Here is an 18,100-nt window from a genome sequence, read left to right on the forward strand (position 1 = left end):
GAGAGAGAGATTCAAAATAACCCTGGCTTAATTCTGTCTGGTATAACAGGGGGAAGAGAGAAGCTCTGAAAGGTTTTCAAGATTCTGTTGTTATATCCTACAACAATGGAGTTCCAGTAGTCCTTGCAATGTCTGTTTCCTGACTTGGCCTACCTCACTAGGATGATACCAATTAAGGAGATAAGCAGTAACAGTTTATGGCACTTGCTCTTGTTCTTCTTCCCAACAGATACATGAGGTTTTCCAGCTTTAGCTGAGGGTATTTTGGCAGCCCTTCCTCTTTATAGTCAGTAATTCCCTTCCCTCCTGCATGAGGGAACAGCTCAGTACTCTGCCTGGACAGTGAGCTAGTTCAAGGCCAGGCCATGTTGAAAGATGGAGTTTGTATAGGCCTGAATAAAGAGGCTTAGTTTTCTTTTTGCCACCAGCTTTTGTCTGCCATCACCCTCCTCCTTCACCCCCCCTCTTTTTTTTTTTTTTGCCTTGCGAGTGCAGCCTTTAAGCTGAGCAGGCTCTGAATCTGAAAATGCTCATTCTGATGAGGCTTCCTGCTGATGAGGCTTCCTCTCAAGGAGGCTGGTGTTCTCCCTTCACCACATAACCCCCTACTTAGACCTTTGACAGCCATTTTTGTGAGCTTCTGGGCTTTACCATGGGATAAGGGGGCACCAGCTGTACTGATTTGTTGATCACCCTTATCATCTTTTCACTTGACTAGATAACTTGTTTAGTTTAGAAAAAAAGTTACTGAGTGTCTTGTCAGCTTGCTCTTGGCACATTTTGGTAGGAAATGAACTTTAGTTAATGTTGTAGGTTCCTCATTATTGGATAAATGGGATAGATGATCTGCTACCATGTTTTCTTTTCCTGGTACATATTCACTGTTGAATTGATTTGGCTTAATGTTACCATCGGGAAATTATGTAGGGATTTGAAAGCCCATTTGATGGCCAGATACTCTCATTCTGTTGTGGAATAGCAAGTTTCTTGAAGTAATAACTTTCTTCTAATGGAAGTGATTGGCCCTACATCCCTCTCGTTTCTGAGATTTCTGCCTTCACTCTGAAGTCTTGAGAAAATTCTGGACTTTTGAAGATTAGGGATTGGCATATAGCTTTCTTCAAACTCTGAAATGTCCTCTTACACACCTCAATACATATGATTTTCATTGATTTAGCCTTCTGGGTAAGATCAATCAGAGGAATAGCTAAACTGGAAAAGTTAGGGTTGAACTTTACAAGATCACCTGACACATCTACATTAAAGCTAGCTATATCATCTAAACACACAGTTTTAAAGGCCTCACACCCCCTTAGCACCAGATCCTTGAGCTTATTAAGAGTTCCTGGAGCTCTAGAAGTCTGAGCAACATCATTGTAAAGTGCTGGAGACCCAGGGTTTTGTGAAATGCAGAAGTACATGTAACTCATGCTTAATCAAAAATTACCAGAATACACAGGTTGCAAGGATTATGATTTTAGATAAATTGTTTGGCCTGGGTTGAAAAAGAATATGTTCCTAAGACTATCAGCTAGCAAGGAGTAGTGAAAACACTAGCTATTGATATTTACATTCAGTGGGGAAGGTGTCACTGTCAGTCACAGAGTAGAACTTTCTCTTCTTCCCAACACTTAGCTTTTACGCAGAGCTTGTAAAGTTTGCAAGAGATGGAAAAATGTATCAAATTGGGATATATAAAGATCCCCTAAGGCTTTAGGAGAACTTAAGGCTTATGTTCAGACCAGTTTGAACCCAGGGTATTTTTTGTTTAAAGTGGTGTCAGTTCTAAAGCAAAGGAGCTACCTATTTCAGATTTTTGCTTCAGCCAAAGCAGATGTACTATCTTAACAGATATACTTATTGGAAATAGAATTACCTACCATATGAGTACTTTTACTTCTTTAGTAAGCAAAATAATATTCTTTGGATACAAGAAAGCAATTTTCCAGTTGTAGCTTTCATGTCTGGATGCATTTTTGCTTTTATCATACATACACAAAACTAGATCTAAGACCTTTCAAAAATTTCAGTTGAGAAGGAGTGGGAATTATAAAAAGTTACTGATGATAGAGTTACTGGAAACTGTATGTCTGTAGATTTTAACTGTTGTCTACAGACAGGTATTGTGTTATCAAACGTTGCTATAGTAACTTTATAAAACATTCTATATCAGAAGGTCATTTAAAGAGTTGGAACCATCTTCACTGAAAATATGACCTAGGCAATGAACAAGTAATAAAAATAATGTACTGATTTGTTACTAGTGAGTTGTGAGGGACAACTTCAAATAGATTTGTTTATCTGCTTATTACACTCTTCCAGTAGTATCATCTGTCAGGTTTTTTGTTTGAACATGACTCCTTCTAGCTAGATAGAAAAAGAAAGTGTGAAGTGTGGTAGTGTTTCTGGATCCCAACTTTTGATTGTCACTGTATTCTAAATTAGAGTGCTGAAGTACTTCTAGGCAATTTTAATATACCGTATATACTATTTTGTAATCACAGAATGTGCACTTGGCCTGGATCATTACATTTTCCAGATAAGTGGCAAAAGTAAGCTCACCCCGTTCATTATGTTGAATATATACATGGTAATTAGTTGTCATTTTCTAAAAAGAACTGTTTCCAGTAGTTTTAAGTGATTTTTTTTTTAGTTTCTAGTGCCAAATTGAAAAGAAAAAAGAACTTGTTTGGTTTAGCTGCCATTTATACAGAACTAGTAGCAGACAATGAAGTGAAGAAAACATCTAAATCTAGCAGTTCCTCAAATCCAAAATGGGAAGAACAATTGACTGTGTAAGTTGAATGTTTTTCTAATTACAATTAACTATCTCTGATGTGTATAACTTTTAATGTTCTTTAAAAGCAGACAACTCTTAATGGCTCAATATATATGCTGAATAACGTTCATATATTGGGGATTCTCTGCTCGTGCATCCGATGTTATTTAGGTAACCCCTAATGTCCTGGAATAAATGTGCAATCTCCAGACCTCTTAATCAGACTGGTGTTTTTTTTTTTTTATGGAAAAGATGAGGGAAAAACTGGCTGATATGGAGTTAGTCACAGTGTTATGATGGAATAGGACAGTAGAATCTGTACTCTTAGATTCTTCTAGGTACTGTATTGGTTTTGGGTTGCACCCAGGATTGTCTCAGCCACTACTGGGATGAAGAAACAAACAAAAGTTAATCCCCATTTTTGAAAATATAAAATTTATCAGTAACCTGGCATTGTTTCTATCCATAAAGGAAATACAGGTAGGTAGAAAACATAAAGAGAAGCATTGTTTTTATATTAACAAAACTGGAGGCGAATTAGAAAACTTTATCTGGGAGTTGTTGAGAATGTATCTTTAAAGAAAGAAATCCTAACTTTGGTTACCTTTGCTTTTATGTAACTTCAAGTGTACCACATTTAGAAGTTAGATCCTAAACTGGAAGAATTGTACTATCTGCAATTGGGCTTTTATTCCCTGATGGTACTTCTGTTGGCTGACATATATGCATTAATTCAGAAAAAAATATGCACAACAACAAAACAAGCAGGTAGTTTGAGTATTAGGAGGAAGAAAAGAAGATGGAGTTACTTTGAAAAGTATATGTTAACAGTTTGAACACTGTGTATATATGTATTGTATTTAGATTATATATTATATAACCTAATTTTAACTATTGAGCTCAGAGGCTGTAAACTTGTGTAATTGTAAATTGTTTTGATATAATATGATCTAAACTTGCTGCTTGCTAAATCAAAAGAAAATATTCAAATACAATAATTGTTGCTTTGCATTTTGGGGATTATTAAATTAAATATGTGCAGTAATGTATTCCCAATTATAAAAAGGAAATTTGTTTATCTATAGGAATGTGACTCCACAGACCACTTTGGAATTTAGAGTTTGGAGCCATCATACTTTAAAAGCTGATGCTTTATTAGGAAAAGCCACTGTAGATCTTAGACAAGCTTTGGAAGTTCACAATAGAAGATGTAAGTTACAAGTTTACATAGAATCCACTAGTTACCATGATTGGTTTTTTTTAATACACTGTACCTTATGTTCCCATTATCCCTTTAAATACAGTAAAATGTTATAAGACAGTAATTCCCTCTGAACTAATTATGAAAAACTGACCTTTCTAACAAAGTAGGTCTTTTCTATTGCAGATTCTAATCTGTATAATCTGAAAAAAAGTTTAAGTTAGCCATGAAATTACAAAATTATAGCAATCATATTTTTCTGAATGCATGAGAGATTAGAGGGATTTAGGGATTTAGCTATGTTGGGATTATTAAGAAGTGTAATCTGAACCTAATAACATTTAAGGGTCAATGAACAGACAGAACCCACAGGACTTTGTCAGTGGAGTTCAGCAAGAAAGTGATCAGAAAAGCTGTGTGTTCTGAAGGGCTGTGAGCTCAGTTGTGAAGGTTTGAAAAGGGGATCTTCTGAATAGCTGCTGATTGTGAGGAGTATTTCCTAAAACTATTGCTTGCCCATTCTGGTTAATTGAATGATTGCCTGTTTTTGTATAAGCAGAGAGAATTAACAAGTTTAGGAAAGGAGTTTGGTAGAAGAATTAAAGGGAAAAGCTTCTAACAAGTGGATAGTGTGTACTACCTGTGAAGGGAACGAGAAATAAAAGCCTTATGAGATAAAAATGAAGTTGAATGGAAGAGTAGTCAGCAGTTGTGATGTGCACTGCTTGTCCTTGTCCTTGTTTTTGGTCCTACCCCCAAACAAACTGGTGTGTGTGTGTGTATAAATAATAATTTTTCTTAAAGTTTAGAGATACAAAGATACAAACTAAGAAAAATATAAGAGAAAAAAAAGTGCAAAGAAATTTTTTTTAAAGAGAAAAATATATATAGTAAAGAAAAAAGAAAAGAGATATATAAAGAAATGACTTCCCCCTTCATCACAAGTACAAACAACTTAAGTAACTTATCAGCTTCTCTGATACAACAAAAGATCTCTTCTTCCCATATCCCATCTTTTATCAATAAACAAATTCTTAAAGCCTCATCATTCAGTCCTAATCAGCAAAAGTCCATTAAGAGTTACCAGAAATAACAACATATATATTTTAACCTTGATCAAATATACCAACTTTGTATTCCTTCCCTTTGCTTTTTTAAAAATTATTTTTCAGAGCATAGTTAAAATCCTTCCTTTTGCTTTTAACAAACTTTATTTTTAATCACTTTAAATAGTGTCCCAGAACTTGGATTTCTTTTCATTTTCTTTTTGTCTCTTCTCAGAAGCTCCTTCAAAACTTTAACACATCTCTTTTGTAAATCCAAAACAAGAAAGTTATTCAAGTCACTCTTCTGGTTTGTTATTTGTATATCCCTTTTAATTATTAAAACATCAGTTTCATTTATAAATCCAGTGTAACATCTTTTTCCATATCATTCTTGTAACCTGTCATTTTTAAATCTACATTTGAATCAGCCTCAGTTTCTGTCTTGTCCAGTAAAACCAGTTCCTCTTCTATAACTTCTTTTGAATCAAGTTCTATGATAGCAGACAATCTTAAGAATAATTTCTGAGTGCATTGTTCCCAACTATCCATAAATTCTTCCAAAGTTAGAGTATTTTGCTCTATTCTGTATTAGTGGGTACCTTCTCCTTTAATTATAATCTTTGGTTCTTTCTGGTTCCCTCTAGTGTCCAATCTTCAAAGTCCTATCTTACCATGTTTTTTTCCCCTAATCAATAGCATTTACCCATGGGAAGGTTTCTTATAATTAATTTCAAAATCTTCATATATTTTTATAGAATTCTAAAGAACCCACAGGAAGGATTCTTGTTAATTAATTTCAAAAACTTATTTCAAATCTATCTGGCCCCTTAGTCTGTTTACTGCTGTTGTTGTTAATTTATAACTTTCCATAATTAAAGTTCTAATCACTCTTTTGCTGTTTATTCTAAAATAAGAATTTTTTAAATCCTTAAACTTGCATAAAACTTCTTTTGCCAAGGATTGAAGGAAACTCACCCAGTATAATAAAACTTGCCATTCTGAAGGTTCTTAATATAAAAAAAAGTTAATAAGCAATTTCTAGAAGAGATTAAGAAAGGAAGTATGCAAACCCAGTGTCCTTTATTCAATTTCAAAATTTATAGTTAAAATACAATATAAAAAATAAAAGAAAGCAAGAAGATACAGCTAAAGAAAAATGAAAAAACTGTAAAGGTGAAGAAATGAAAGATGGTTTCCGAAATACAATCTCTTACCAGTGATTAAACCATATTAATATTACTTCTATCAAAGCAAACCATTTAGTCACTAAAACCCACAATTAAAGCTTCATTTTTTTCCATTGCAAGCAAGTGGTCTAAAAGCGGTTGCCAAGTAGAGATGAATCTGGAGACGGTATTCTCTCTTACTAAATTGTTAACTTTGCCATTTGGGCCAAATCCATTAATTTAATAACCCAGTCTTCCACTGTAGATATTTGCGGATCTTTCCATCATTGTGCATACAGAAGTCTTGCAGCTGTAATCATATATACAAGTAGATTTCCATGTTGTTTTTCTAGCTCCTTCTCCATCAAACCCAAGAGAGACATTTCTGGTTTGTTTTGTAAGTTCACTTTGAGAATCTTTTGAACAATATTACATATTTGGTCCCAAAACCTTGTAGTCTTCTTGCAGGTCCACCAAAGATGATAAAAAGTTCCTTCACTCTGTAAACATTTCCAACAAACATTCGTTACACCATTAAACATTTTTGACAACTTATCAGGGGTTAAATACCAATGATACATCATTTTATAAAAATGTTCTTTTAGACTATAATTCAGCGTGAATTTCAAAGCTTTGTTCCACATATTTTCCCATTGCTCCAGCATAATATTATATCCAAAGTTCTTAGCCCATTTAATCATACATTCCTTGAAGTGTTCATCTTCCAGATTCATCTGTAACAACATCTTATACCTTTGAAGGTGCTGACTGTGGCTTCGGCAAAGACAGCAATCCCTCAGCTCCCAGAGCATTAAGTCCGCCCAAGACCACTGTCATATGGTCTCCTCATATGGAGCTGCTCTCTGGAGCGCGTGTGGGCGATCCCGAGTCCTCTCCTTGCCCAGAGAGGAATTCCGAGAAGCTGGTCCATTCACTGGCTCCTCGTTCCCCCATGATCGTCGGATCCACTCTCAGTGGAGCCGTCTTCAGTTTGCCATTGTTTCCTCGGAAATGCATAAACTGGTATACATTTGAAACAAGTGAAAGCCTGTAGCAGTTCTTCAAACAAAATGTAGAGGATGGGAGCAGTGAGTGGCTTCACTTCAGCCTAAGAGAGAGAATAAAGGTTTGTCAGTTTAAAGAAAGGAGGTACTACAACAAGAGCTGAAAGAAGAAAACTTTCTATAAACAAAGATGTTCTCATGAAGGAATTAAGCTCACTGGATAAAAGTGGCTATCAGAAGCTAAGGATGTAAAAAAATGCATCCCTGATCTCAGGCCCTTATAGAAGGAACAGGCAGAGTCTCGTCCTTCCTACTGGAACCTGCTCAGAAGGTAGTGCTGGAGATTACTGTTCATTACCTAGGTTGTTGACCTAAGGTTTTTCACAGGGTCCTATCATATCTACATGAAACCTTTTGGGGAAGTGATTTGAAACTTTGGAGTGACATGCTATCAATATGCTGAATGTCATTCTAACTCCAAGGAAGTAGTCAGTAACTTTGAAGAATGGGCTGGATAGGAAGAAATTGAGAGCCAGTTTGGTGTAGTAGTTAAGGCACCAAGCTAGAAGCCAGGAGAGCATGAGTTCTAGTCTCACCTTAGGCACAAAGCCAGCTGGGTGACCTTGGGCCAGTCACTTTCTCTCAGCCCTGGGAAGAAGGCAATGGCAAACTACTTCTGAAAAACTTTGTCAAGAAAACTGCAGGGTCTAGTCCAGGCAGTCAGCAGGAGTCAACACTAAGAAGAGGAAGAGAAAGAGGAGGAGGAGGAGGAGGAAGATGACAACAACAACTGTGGCCTTTCTTGAGCTGTAAAAAGTTAGTGACAGTCATCCAGATTTTGGTTAGAACTAATCTTGACTACTACCATTTGCCCCTTGATCAGTGCCTAGAAATTGCAGTTGTGCAAAGTATGGTAACTCTGTTGCTAACTGTCAGCCTCCTTGGTAGATCATACAGGAAACATGACAAGATCAGCTAATTCTACTTTATCGTAAGGCTACATTAACAGGATCTTGCAATTCTGAAAGTACAAATCACTCGCCATCTCTTCACAGCCTGATAAGTTAGGGTGGATCCTTTCTGACTTTCTCTCTCTTCTCATTATGCACTTGTGGGCTCTTTCCCCCTTTTATCTGATCATTCCCTTGGCAGCATCTCTTCTTGCCTCTCAAGGTCATTTCCACATACCACTAACTGATGCAAAGTATAGGGGGTTGTATAATGCCTGTACTGAAAGATGAGTACTAGCTTTGCATTGCTTAGTAGGCACAATATAACATGCTAATGTTGACCTTCAAAGCTCTTACATGGCTTAGGACCTTGTTTGTTGTTTATTCGTTTAGTTACTTCTGACTCTTCGTGACTTCATGGACCAGCCCACGCCAGAGCTTCCTGTTGGTCATCAACACCCCCAGCTCCCCCAGGGACGGGTCCGTCACCTCTAGAATATCATCTATCCATCTTGCCCTTGGTCGGCCCCTCTTCCTTTTGCCTTCCACTCTCCCTAGCATCAGCACCTTCTCCAGGGTATCCTGTCTTCTCATTATGTGGCCAAAGTATTTCAGTTTTGCCTTTAATATGGTTCCCTCAAGTGAGCAGTCTCGCTTTATTTCCTGGAGGATGGACTGGTTTGATCTTCTTGCAGTCCAAGGCACTCTCAGGATTTTCCTCCAACACCACAGTTCAAAAGCATCGATCTTCCTCCTCTCAGCCTTCCTTATGGTCCAGCTCTTGCAGCCATATGTTACTACAGGGAACACCATTGCTTTAACTATGCAGACCTTTGTTGTCAGTGTGATGTCTCTGCTCTTAACTATTTTATTGAGATTTGTCATTGCTCTTCTCCCAAGGATTAAGCGTCTTCTGATTTCCTGACTGCAGTCAGCATCTGCAGTAATCTTCGCACCTAGAAATACAAAGTCTTTCACTGCTTCTACATTTTCTCCCTCTATTTGCTAGTTATCAAGCTGGTTGCCATAATCTTGGTTTTTTTGAGGTTTAGCTGCAAGCCAGCTTTTGCACTTCCTTCTTTCACCTTCATCATAAGGCTCCTCAGTTCCTCTTCGCTTTCAGCCATCAAAGTGGTATCATCTGCATATCTGAGATTGTTGATGTTTCTTCCAGCGATTTTAACTCCAGCCTTGGATTCCTCAAGCCCAGCATGTTGCATGATGTGTTCTGCGTAAAGTTGAATAGGTAGGGTGAGAGTATACAGCCCTGCCGTACTCCTTTCCCAATCTTAAACCAGTCCGTTGTTCTGTGGTCTGTTCTTACTGTTCCTACTTGGTCATTATACAGATTCTTCAGGAGGCAGACAAGATGACTTGGTATCCCCATACCACTAAGAACTTGCCACAATTTGTTATGGTCCGCACAGTCAAAGGCTTTAGAATAGTCAATAAAGCAGAAATAGATGTTTTTCTGAAACTCCCTGGCTTTTTCCATTATCCAGCGGATATTGGCAGTTTGGTCCCTAGTTCCTCTGCCTTTGCTAAACCCAGCTTGTGCATCTGGCAATTCTCGCTCCATGAATTGCTGAAGTCTATCTTGCAGGATCTTGAGCATTACCTTACTGGCATGTGAAATGAGTGCCACTGTTCGATAGTTTGAACATTCTTTAGTGTTTCCCTTTTTTGGTATGGGGATATAAGTTGATTTTTTTCCAATCTGATGGCCATTCTAGTGTTTTCCAAATTTGCTGGCATATAGCATGCATTACCTTGAAAGCATCATCTTGCAAGATTTTGAACAGTTCAGCTGGGATGCCGTCATCTCCTGCTGCCTTGTTATTAGCAATGCTTCTTAAGGCCCATTCAACCTCACTCTTCAGGATGTCTGGCTCTAGCTGACTGACCACACCATCAAAGCTATCCCCGATATTGTTATCCTTCCTATACAGGTCTTCTGTATATTCTTGCCACCTTTTCTTGATCTCTTCTTCTTCTGTTAGGTCCTTGCCATCTTTGTTTTTGATCATACCCATTTTTTGCCTGGAATTTACCTCCAATGGTTCTAATTTTCTGGAAGAGGTCTCTTGTCCTTCCTATTCTATTGTCTTCTCCCATTTCCACGCATTGCTTGTTTAAAAATAATTCCTTATCTCTTCTGGCTAACCTCTGGAATTTTGCATTTAATTAGGCATATCTCTCCCTATCGCTGTTGCCTTTTGCTTTCCTTCTTTCTTGGGCTACTTCTAGTGTCTCAGCAGACAGCCATTTTGCCTTCTTGGTTTTCTCTTTCTTTGGGATGTATTTTGTTGCTGCCTCCTGAACAATGTTGCGAACTTCTGTCCATAGTTCTTCCAGGACCCTATCTACTAAGTCCAGTCCCTTAAATCTATTCTTCACCTCCACTGCATATTCCTTAGGAATATTAGTGAGCTCATATCTAGCTGATCTGTGGGTCTTCCCTAATCTCTTTAGTCTGATCCTAAATTGTGCAATAAGTTCATGATCTGAACTACAGTCAGCTCCAGGTCTTGTTTTTACCGACTGTATAGATGTCCACCATCTTTGGCTGCAAAGGATGTAGTCAACCTGATTTTGGTGTTGTCCATCTGATGAAGTCCATGTATAAAGCCGTGTCTTAGGTTGTTGGAAGAGAGTGTTTGTTCTGCAGTGTGAGTTGTCTTGGCAAAATTCTATCAGCCTATGTCCTGCTTCGTTTTGTTCTCCCAGGCCATGCTTACCTGTAATTCCAGGTGTCATTTGACTGCCCACCTTAGCATTCCAGTCTCCTGTGATGAAAATAACATCTCTTTTAGGCGTGTTGTCCAGTAGGTGCTGCAGATCCTCATAGAACTGCTCTACTTCAGCTTCTTCAGCATCTGTGGTTGGGGCATATATTTGGATATTGTGATGTTAGATGGCTTGCCCTGAATTCGAATTGAGATCATTCTGTCGTTTTTTGGATTGTATCCAAGCACTGCTTTAGCCACTTTACTATTAATTATGAAGGCTACTCCATTTCTTCTGTGGTCCTCTTGTCCACAGTAGTAGATCTGGTGGTCATCTGATGTGAAGTGGCCCATTCCAGTCCATTTCAGTTCACTGACGCCCAAAATGTCTATCTTTAATCTTGACATCTCACCAATAACCACATCCAATTTGCCCTGGCTCATAGATCTTACATTCCAGATTCCAATGGTGTGTTGATCCTTAGAACATCGGATTCGCCGTTCACCACCAGCACCGTCGGCCGCTTGCTGTCCTTTTGGCTTTGAGCTAGCTGCGTCATCATGTCTGGGGCTAGTTGAGCTCATCCTCTGTTCCTCCCCAGTAGCATTTTGACCATCTTCCGACCTGGGGGTCTCATCTTCCGATGGTATACCGACATATCTCTGGTTGTACTGATCCATTTAGTTTTCACGGCAAGAATACTGGGTTGGGTTGCCATTACCTTCCCCAGGGATCGCATTTAGTCTGACCTCTCTGTCATGACCTTCCCGTCTTGGGTGGCCCTTCATGGTTTAGCTCATGGCATCATTGAGGTGCTCAAGCTCCAGCACCACGACAAGGTAACGATTCTGTGCTGAAGGGCTTAGGACCTCACTATCTGCAAAACCACCTCTCCCACTGTGAACCTGGCTGGTTACTTAAATCAGCAGAGGCCCTTCTAAAAATTCTTCTGCTGCTAAAAACTTGACTCAGTTATTTGGTAAAGGACATTCTTCTGTATGGCTCCCAGGTATTGAATGGCTCCCTAAGGAGATGCAGTTGGCTCCCATTCACCCGTTACTTAGGAAAATGGTAAATTCATATCTCTTGTCTAAGCTTTTAATTGTTAATTATTTTAATGACTGAGTTTAGCTTTGCTTTTAATTTTTTAATTTTGTTCCTGTTTGTATTGTATTTTTTAATTGTTGTAACCCATACTGAATATTAAAATAAATAGAAAGATGGAATATAAATTTAAGAATACATAAATACATGTTGCAGTGGGAAGGAGGGAATGAGAAAGCTCCATTTCATGAACAGCCTTTAGTCTGTGTGAGTTGTGGTTTAAATGCACAAAGATCCATTATTTATTAATTGAAGAAATTTATATGGCCACCCAACTCTTCACACATGGTGACTCCAGGTGGCTTATATGTTAAAGGTTCATATTTATGTTTTTGTAAGACTTTATGTCTTTTGCATTGCACATATGCAATTAGGCATAGTGTACAACTATTACAGACTATACTTTATAAATAGTGGGGTACACTATTCAGATTTCTGTATAATTTGATTACCATGCTGTAGAAATGTAATCTTAATATTTGAAATGGGTATTCCAGACACACAGTTTTTTCCCTTTACATAATTAAGTAGTGGAATTAGATCTGAAAATGCATCTGCTGTTTTAATAAGTGGCTTTTTTTTTTACCAAACAATTTTTTTTCTGGTAGTAGAACGTGTCAAAGAACATTTGAAGCTCTCACTGGAAAATAAGAGTGGCTTGGTACAAACAGGAGAACTGATAATAGTGCTTGATGGTTTGGTGCTTGAAACAGAATCTCTTTCAAACCGCAGTTCACTAGTAACCAGTAAGTTAAATTCAAGGGGATTAAAATTATTATCCCTTAGTTTAAGAAGAGAAATGGAGAAATCTAATTTTCTGTTTTATTGTTTAGTAGAAGTCCAGCAAAATGGTGATGCTTTACATGAAAACAGAGAAACACCTGCAAGGACCACTTCCAGGTTAGGTTAGAATACTGTTTGAATACTGAATGTCATTGAATTGAATTTGCAGAAAATTAGATTACATTTTAGATTTGGCTAGGAGACAGTGGAGTAAGTTGTAGTGTCATATTAAGTAAGTTACTGATTTGACTAAATGTTTACTTTGAGGAGGCATTTGAGTTGTGTATATTTTTGCATGCACCTAATGAAAATACTCTGGTGAAAAATTTCTGCAGTGGTTTAATATATTGCGTAAAACATTTTAATATGGGACATGTGTGACTGCACTTGATAGCTAAGCAGTTAAGGAAAAAGTGGCAATGAACTTACCTTTTAACTGTGTTGACTGGCTACAGTGGATAGCTCAGATTTTTCTGTATCAGTGTAACAAAAGATTATATTAACTGCTGCCTCCTGTTCAAATAGTTGAAAAAAAATAGTAAAATTGATTCAGTGCCTTGTGCTGTTGCTTTCTTAAATGCAGTGTGGCATTACTTTAGTAAATGCATTTGTGTAGGAAACTTACCTAGATGCATTCTACAAAAAATACTTCAAAGTGAATCCTTGCTGCCACTTATTCATGCTGTAAATCAGCTGGGATTCTCTTGTGAACCATAATAATAAAGGCTGTAACTCAGCAACAAAATATCTAACCCAGCTAAGGATTATTATTACACCTCCCCCCCTCTTCTTTTGTTTCTTTGGTTCAAATGTGTTCCTTGTTTTCCTACAGAGAGAAAGCAGCATAATCTTTGTTTACAATGAGTATATATCTTTTTATTTGTCCCCTTCTATTTTCCTCTGTACAGCAGTAGTTTGTTTTGAAACTACTGTGAAGTACAAAATGTGTTATACTGAATTGCTTTGCTAAGCTGACAAACTTGACAGGATGCCTCCATTCAATCTTATCATGTACCATTCAGCATCTTTAGTGGTAAAGGATGTTCTTGTTTGTAATGAAATTTGAAATTTATTATAGTCAAAAACTAATTTCGGTTTCTATTTAATAAGAAATTTTATATATAGTATGTATTAAAATAACATTTAAATCTCTCCTTTTTGGGAGAGATGGGTGGTGATAGAAATTTGAAAAATAAAATAAAATAAAATATCCACATTCAGAAAACAAAGTAATTATATTATAACTTGAGTTTGTAGAGGGGGAAATATGATAGAACACATTAAATATCCAAATATACATTGAAATAGTTTATATGAATAATTGATATTTTGCATGCTATATGTTTATATTCTTCTCTATGTACATGATTACCTTACAAATGACAGGTAGTCCTCGCTTAATGATGGTAATTGGGACTGGCAACTTTATCTCTAAGCAATGTGGTTGTAAAGCCTGATGTTATGTGACCATGCCAACTTATGATGGTAGTTGTGGCAGTTCCAGTTGCTGTCATTAGGTGAATCCTGGATGGTCACAGCATCCCGTGGTCACCTGATCACCATTTGTGACCTCCTGCTGGCTTCCCCATTGATTTTTCTTGTCAGAAGCCAGCAGTGAATGTCGCAAATGGCAATCATGTGACCATGGGATGTCGCAACATCATAATTGTGAGCCAGTTGCCAAGTGCCTAAATGGCGATCACATGACTATGGGGATGCTGTGATGGCCACAACTATGAGGACCCGTCGTAAGTCCCCCTTGTTCGGTGCCGCTGTAACTTCGAACGGTTGCTGAATGAGTTCAGCAAGGACTACCTGTATTCCTTACTCTAATGGACTGAAAGCATGAAAGATAACACAAGTTAACTATGGTGCTGAGCAATGGAAACAGGTGAAGGGAGAAGAATATGAATAAAGTCCATTTACTTTTGATTTGTATGTAGTAGGTTATTGGAGTGGAAAATATACAAATGTATGTAATAAATATTTTTCATCAGCTATGTGATATTTCCAACAGATTAGATAATCAAACACCATCAAGTTCCATAGTACAGATCTCATTCCCTATACATGCCGTTAATGGAGACAATGGAGACAACTCATCATCTCCTTCCCATATTGTGACCAGATCCAAAAATTCACCAATACCAAAACCACTCACAAGTGAACAAGATAACAATATTGGTAAGAAGAAAGTTGACTAATGTGGTCTAATAGACTTCCTTAAAATAGGAAACATCAAATTAATGCTAAGAACTGATGTGTTAAATTACATAATTGAGAATCTTGTGTACAGGAGGAGAACACTTCAATATGTGTGTGTATCAAAATGTGTTGGCACTTTCTCTGTTGTGCTACACTTAATATTGCATTAAATAATCTCCTGACCTTTTGCAGCAGCTTTTAAAGGATGAAATGGCAAAATGCTGGGTTGAAAATTGGATTTAAAAAGGCTCATATGTCACTCTGAGATAAGATTGTGTTTTATCAATGCTATTTATTTTTCCTTTAAGTAAGAAGAAAATGGCAAAATTAAAAACATCCATTCAGAATATGTATACAGTTTAATTTATAAGTATAGGATAACCAGCTTTTTGAGAGAAAGTAGAATAAAAATAAAATAAATAAGTAATCTTGAACCCAGATTTCCTGGAGTGCAGAGGAGGATTTATTTATTTCATTTAAAGGGACCATTTAAATGAAATTACTCAAGATCGCGTATAATGGGTTAAAGCATAATTTAAAAATACAAGATGGAATGCAATAATAGCAGCACGTTAAGGAATATACAAACAGTCAAATAGCAACCATTCAAGCAGTTTACAAGTTGCCCTGACCTAGGATCTGCAGGAAAAGTCAAGTTTTTAATGCTTTCCTGAGGGTCAGCAGGGTTGGGGCCAAATGCTATTCCTGTAGACAGTAAGGAAGAGGATCTTGATGGAGATATGCAGGAGCTGTTGCCTAGGAAAAAGGGGCTGAAGCATTTTTAAAGTCCAAAACAACCAGATAAATATCAGGAAGTGGCTGAGACAGATGCCTCCTAATTCACTGAACTATAGGAAGGAGGAGAAGATACAGCACAGTCAGACTTGCACGATTCTGTTATAATAGCCTATCTCAATAAAAGTAGTTTTAATCTTCTTGTTGAGTTGATTTCCTGGTCTCATCCATCTAGTAGGGCTGACAATTCCAGATAGTGGGAGTAGCAACAGAAAAGGGTCACTTCTGAGCTCCCATTAGGTGGCATTTTACAGAGGGGACCCTCAGTATGCTTACTGTATTAGATCTTACAGGATGTGCAAACATAATTGGAGGAAAACAGCCTTATAAATATCTATACCTTCATCGATGAAGGGCTTTACCATTTACAATTGCCACCTTGAATTACACCTGGAATCTGGCTGGTAGCTACTGTAGGTTGTGAAGTAGAGGTGCCAGAAGTACACCCATAACAACTCATGCACCCACATTCTGGAACATCTGTAATTTCTGGGTGGTCTTCAAGGGCAGCTCCATGTAGAGTGCATTGCATTAGTGCAAGCAGGAAGTGATTAAGGCATGAGTTACCATGAAGATAGTCTTTTGGTTCAATAAAGGATGCACAAGATGGATCTGTGTACAAGCCCTCCTAACCATGGCTGCTACTTGCTTTTCTAGCAAAAGTTGTAAATCCAGGAGAACCTCTAGATTGTATACCCGTTCCATCTGGGGAGATGCAATCCCATCAAGAACTAGAGAAGGAAAGTTCCTGGACATTGCCAGACCCTGGACCCAGAGCCTGTTCCTTCCCATCAAGAACCTAACAGCCTCCAATCACTGGGATAGGGACTTAACATCATAACTTGGGGATTGGACAGTACAATTGGGTATCATCAACATACTGATGATACCAAACCCTTGCCATTGGATGTTCTACCCTAGAGGTTTCATGTAGATGTTAAGCAGGAGAAAAGCATTGAGTCCTGGAGCACCTAACAGAGCAGGGGCCATGGGCTTGACCTTCCCTCCCCTAATAGCAGCAACTGCAACTGGCCCTGGAGAAAGAAGGAGCACCACTGAAAAAAAGTGCACTCTACTTCTAAACCCCAAAGTCGGTCCAGAAGAATACCATGATTGGTAGTATCAAAAGCTGCTAATCAAGAAGAACACCTGGTGCACCACCCCTATCCTGGTTCCACCATTGGTGATCCACAAGCATGATTAATGCTGTCTTAGTACTGTACCTTGGCCTGAAACTTGACTGAAAAGGGTTCTGATAATCTGTTTCAACAGTGGAGAGTATATTTAGTTCAGGGTTAAATTGTTGGGTTCTTGGTATTCTCTGAGCTTGCTTTTCTTCTTACAGATGTTTCAGTGCCAGGCTTGGTAACATCATCAGTACTTAGCCTCTGAACATCTGCAAGAAGGGAAACAAGCTCACAGAACATAAATTCCCAATAATCTGTTTCCTGTAGGGACCTCTGGAGTTGCAGCCCATCTACCTCTTCCACAACCTTCTCCCCAAATAGGAGGTTGATGACTGGACATACATTGTCAAATTGTTCAGTATTGTTAGCATCAATGATGATTTTCTGAGCGGAGGGGTCACCATTACTTCTTTCAAGGCACAGAGAATCTTCTGTGCACTCAGAGATGGATTCACTACTTCTTGGATCAAACCACATATCTCTTGACAGCCTTGTCTGGCCAGGAGGAACATGGATCTAACATACAGGTGGCTGTGCTCAAGGCATTGAGAACCCTGTGTACTTCCTTGAGATTCACAGGATGAAACTCTTCCCAGATACCAGAACAAAACTATGCGTCAATCATTTCAGTAGGGCCTGCTCAGCCAGTGTTCAACTCAGAGTGGATCTGAGTGATCTTATTTGTGAAGTGCCTAGCAGTATTGGCATATTAGCCTTTGAGATATTCCTCTTATCCCTCTTTCCCTAAGAGGATTCAAGTCACACTAACAGGACTGTTGGATGGCATTCTGGATGCAATAAGAATGAAAAAAAAATGTTTTGCTGCTGTTATTGCACAGCCATAGGCTCATACACAAATTGTTACTAGTTTTCTCCAGTTGCGCTCTTCTGCCACTTCATTTCCTGGAGCTCTTCAATAAACCAAGTGGTCTCCCCATCTGTCAGGATACAGAACGAAGAACCACGGTGAGACAAGAATTGAACTCTAGTGTTTATTGTTCCACTCTATTAGACAGAATCCTGCTAAACTGAACAGAACTAGCCAAGTCCACTGGAAAAAGTCCAGAACACTAAGGCAGTTCTTTTCTGATTTTCTTGGCTGGGAGCCCAAGGGATTTTACACTGCATGTGTGCTTTCCCCTCTGGGAAGGGC

The 18,100-nt window shown here is 38.1% G+C and overlaps 1 protein-coding gene across 5 annotated transcripts in view; it reads left to right on the top strand.

Moving 5' to 3' along the window:
* The window catches only part of WWP1 (WW domain containing E3 ubiquitin protein ligase 1), a 63,204-nt gene that overhangs the window by 18,102 nt on the left and 27,002 nt on the right, over window positions 1–18,100 (top strand). For 3 of the 5 annotated variants that reach the window (XM_063299447.1, XM_063299444.1, XM_063299445.1), the window contains exons 3-7: window positions 2,654–2,795; window positions 3,865–3,989; window positions 12,586–12,723; window positions 12,811–12,877; window positions 14,778–14,944. In XM_063299447.1, coding sequence (XP_063155517.1) covers window positions 2,654–2,795; window positions 3,865–3,989; window positions 12,586–12,723; window positions 12,811–12,877; window positions 14,778–14,944 — 639 coding nt within the window. The remainder of the gene's footprint in view (window positions 1–2,653; window positions 2,796–3,864; window positions 3,990–12,585; window positions 12,724–12,810; window positions 12,878–14,777; window positions 14,945–18,100) is intronic. The other 2 variants (XM_063299446.1, XM_063299448.1) reach the window with 2 other exon arrangements.

The sequence above is a fragment of the Candoia aspera genome, chromosome 3 (genome assembly GCF_035149785.1).
Source record: "Candoia aspera isolate rCanAsp1 chromosome 3, rCanAsp1.hap2, whole genome shotgun sequence".
Classification (NCBI taxonomy): Eukaryota; Metazoa; Chordata; class Lepidosauria; order Squamata; family Boidae; genus Candoia; species Candoia aspera.